This window comes from Anas platyrhynchos, chromosome 32 (genome assembly GCF_047663525.1).
Source record: "Anas platyrhynchos isolate ZD024472 breed Pekin duck chromosome 32, IASCAAS_PekinDuck_T2T, whole genome shotgun sequence".
Lineage (NCBI taxonomy): Eukaryota > Metazoa > Chordata > Aves > Anseriformes > Anatidae > Anas > Anas platyrhynchos.
Window position 1 is genome coordinate 3,372,694 of NC_092619.1, and position 3,917 is coordinate 3,376,610.

The 3,917-nt window shown below is 52.1% G+C and overlaps 1 protein-coding gene across 1 annotated transcript; it reads right to left on the reverse strand.

The window, feature by feature from the left end:
* Positions 1-992: 992 nt before the first annotated feature.
* On the reverse strand, positions 993-1,781 carry LOC119715445 (olfactory receptor 14C36-like). The gene has a single exon (XM_072030359.1). The coding sequence runs from the start codon at positions 1,779-1,781 to the stop codon at positions 993-995; it is 789 nt and encodes a 262-aa protein (XP_071886460.1).
* Between the last annotated feature and the right edge of the window lie 2,136 nt (positions 1,782-3,917).

Below are 3,917 nucleotides of genomic sequence, written 5' to 3' on the forward strand. Positions count from 1 at the left end.
GGTTAGTCAGTCTTTTCTGCAGCTGGGTATTGAAATCTGTAACTGTTCCCCCAGTATAGACACTGATGGAGCTGGTCAAATTTCAGTATTTCAGTATAGACAGAAGGATGGAGCTGGTCAAATTTCAAAGATTAGCTCCCCCTGGGCAGTGGGGAATGGCAATCCCCACACTCCCCACATGTGGTCCCCAAGCTGTTGGTACTGCTATGCAGAACAAATAGGCTGTACAGAGGTACTTCAGACAAAGGTACTTCACGAAGGGGGAATTGAATCACTCCCCACCTTCCCTTCCCTCTGCCTGCTGGGTGCCCACTCTCTTCCCTGAGATTGCGGAGTCACAGGTTCCCTGAAATACCTGGCTTTAGTTCTTTCCCTGTGGCCGAGCTCACGGTGGGAGATCTCTCACTTTCAGAGGGGCTGCAGTCACTGCCCACACCAGGCTCCCATGTCCTTGGAGGTACCCTGGGCGCTGCATGCAGCTCCAGATTCCCCTTCTGAAGGACTTCATCTATGGGTCACATGTGGGAACAGCCCTGGCTATGTAATGCAGTGACCATTCGCTGCCTCTGCTGTGAGCAGACACCCATGGGTGAGTGTTAAATCTAGCCCTTGGTCTCTGACAGGTCACAATGCAAAAATTAGCCATTCCCTCCTGAACTGAAGCAAGAACAGATCCTTGTGGGGAGCAATTCTTTGGGCCTATTCTTGACAAGTTTTGGGGGGGAAGGAAGTCCCAGGCTTCACGCATTGCACTGGCATAATTCCATTTTATTATTGAGATGTCATGAGAGAGTCTTCACTGACTCACACTGTTAGATGCACATTTATATGACCTGCTAACGGGACAGAGCAAGTATGTTCATTCACAGCAGTGGGGGGAATTAAAATATATATGTAAAAATGCAAGGAAGAGAAGCAACAATAAAAAAAAAAAAAAAAAAAAAAGGATTACGAAGACAACACAAGCTTGGAAGGGGATGCACTTGTATTCATTATTGGACCATGAAGGGATCTTTATAAGTACTGGAAAACATTCCCCAAATCTGTCTCCTAACTGCACACTTGAGCTCCTTGTTTTGCATGCTGTAGATGAGGGGGTTCACAGCTGGGGGCACCACCGAATACAAAACCGCCAGCAAAAGGTTGAGGAATGGAGAAGAGATGGAAGGGGGCTTCAGGTAGGCAAAAATAGCAGTGCTGATGAACAGGGAGACCACAGCCAGGTGAGGGAGGCATGTGGAAAAGGCTTTGTGCCGGCCCTGCTGCGAGGGGATCCTCAGCACTGACCTGAAGATCTGCACATAGGACAGCACAAGGAAAACAAAACACACAAATCCTAAAATAGCACTAACCGCAAGAAGCCCAGCCTCTCTGAGGTAGGCATCTGAGCAGGAGAGCTTGAGAATCTGGGGAAGTTCACAGAAGAACTGGTCCAGGAGATTTCCCTGGCAGAGGGGCAGTGAAAATGTATTGGCTGTGTGCAGCACAGCATAGAGAAAAGTACAGCCCCAGACAGCTGCTGCCATGTTGACACAAGTTCTGCTGTCCATTATTGTCCCGTAGTGCAGGGGTTTGCAGATGGCAATGTAGCGGTCATAGGCCATGATGGTGAGAAGATAAAACTCTGCTGTGACAAAGACAATAAAGAAAAAGACTTGGGTAGCACAACCTGCATAGGAAATGGTCGTTGTATCCCACAGGGAATTGGCCATGGCTTTGGGAACAATGGTAGAGATTGAGCCCAGGTCAATGAGAGAGAGGTTGAGGAGGAAGAAGTACATGGGGGTTTGGAGGCGGTGGTCGCAGGCTATGGCTGTGATGATGAGGCCGTTGCCCAGGAGGGCAGCCAGGTAGATGCCCAGGAAGAGCCCGAAGTGCAGGAGCTGCAGCTCGCATGTGTCTGCGAGTGTCAGGAGGAGGAACTCAGTGGGGAAGCTGCTGTTGGACATTTACTGCCTCAGGGCAGGACTGGCTATCCATGGAGGAATAAAACAGAGACAAGTTAGAGAGACTTCTCTGACCAAAATTAAGACCTTCTCCCTCAGAATTTACCCTTCCCTTAGCTGAATGAGGAATGAGTCAGCTCATCTCCAACACTCCCAAACTGGATGACAGCGTGTCTGACAGTTTAAAATGAAGCTTGGGCACCTTGTTCCCAAAAAGATGCCCTCAGGGCAGGGCCCAGCAATCCATGTCAGAACAGAAGCTTACACCCACCTGCACCCCTGACAAAGAGATTAGGAGACCCCCACACAGGAGGACAAATAAGAAAGAATACCACAATGCTCCAACCTGCTGACACAGAGAAAGGCAGATGGGCATGCATGGAAGCCTTCAGTTTATAAAGCTTGCATGCCACCTTTGGAAGTGACACTGCAGGGCAGGTACTCTTAGTCTCATTCTTGTGCATCACCTTGCAGGACACGGGCTTCTCTTTTCTTCTGGAGGTCCAGCTGAGGAGGAGCTGGCTCATGCCCTAAAGCCCCTGAGGGCAGAGGCTGTGCTGGGTGGCAGAGGAGAGCAGGGGGTTGCTGCAGAGAAGGGGCCTGCACTGCAGGCCTGGCAGGGAGTGTCTGAATCCTCCCTCCCTTGGTGTTTCAAGCAGCAGCTCCCTCTCCCTCCCTGCCCAGGTCTCTACTTCCTTGAGCTGTCCCTGTTGGCAGCTGCTTCTCTCCCCCCACTTCTCCTCCCTGCCATGGCTCACAGACCCCATCCCACCCGCTGTGTGCTCAACTCTGTCTTGCAGACACCACCTGTTCCTGTGTAATTTTCAGGGATATCTCCATGTGGTTATGGAGTAGCTCGTACCTATCAAGAGCTAAGAAGAACTGGGCTCTCAGGGCTCCCACTACCAATCAGGAAAGCAAGAGGAGAGAAGTCGAAATGCAAACACTTTCCCTTCAAGAATTCCTTGCTCTGATCTTCCTCCTGAAGAGTCTCCAAAATACCCTCGGGGTGCTCTGGAGCCTAACTCATAGAGCAGCCTCTGGACAGGAGGAGAGTCCTGCTGAGTTATGGGGTTCCTCATAGACCTACAGATCTCTTTCAGTGTAAAGATCCAGGGGCATTTGTCACTGATACAAACCTGACAACTTCATTATGATCCTCCTGATTTCCCTTCAGGGCAGGAAAGTTAAAGCACAGACTCCAGAGAGTGTCTTCCCTTCAGGTAGTCCCTGCCTTGGTTTTCACTGTCAAGAATATCCCCAAAGATGCAGTGGGGGTGCTGTGAAGCTTTGAGCAGCCTGCCCCAGGCAGCAGGCTCTGGGCACCAGCAGGACCCTGCCCTTTCCTGCCCTGCCAGAGGGCTCCTAACAGCCACAGCTTCTTCCCACAGCACCCTGGGCAGCTCCCTGAGCAGGCTGAGTGCTGAGCCTGGCAGGCAGCAGAGGCCCTGCCCTGGCACACAGCCCCTGGGGCACAGCAGGGACCCTGCTCTGCACCACAGCCCTGGACACCCCTGCCTGCACCCCGGTTACACAGTCTGCAGCTGGTCGCATGAGAAGGAAACCTCATCTCCTGTAACCCTGACAGCTTTGGAAGGTAATCTCTGCTCTGGAGCTTCTCATTCTTCTCTTATCCAAAGAAACTCTGAGAGTCCACCTGAAAGATCCCGTAGGCTGTGGGATGTGCCAGAAACTCTGGAGGTGGCACCAGGAAGAACATCTGTGTTGCCCTGCAGCCAGAGACTTACCCTGTTCAGGGCTGTGAAGATTTCCCCGCAGTCAGCTCTCAGCATCCCCCCTCCACACTGCCTTTAACATCTCCTTCCCTTCTCTCAACTGCCCTTCTCCCCTGCAGGCAGTGCCCTAGCCCTGCTGCGCTGTGCAGAGGAGCTGCTCCTGGGCAGAGCTGTCTCTCTGCAGTGCTGCCTGCTTGCCAGGAGCTCCCCTTGGGCCCAGGAGCCTAGCCCAGCT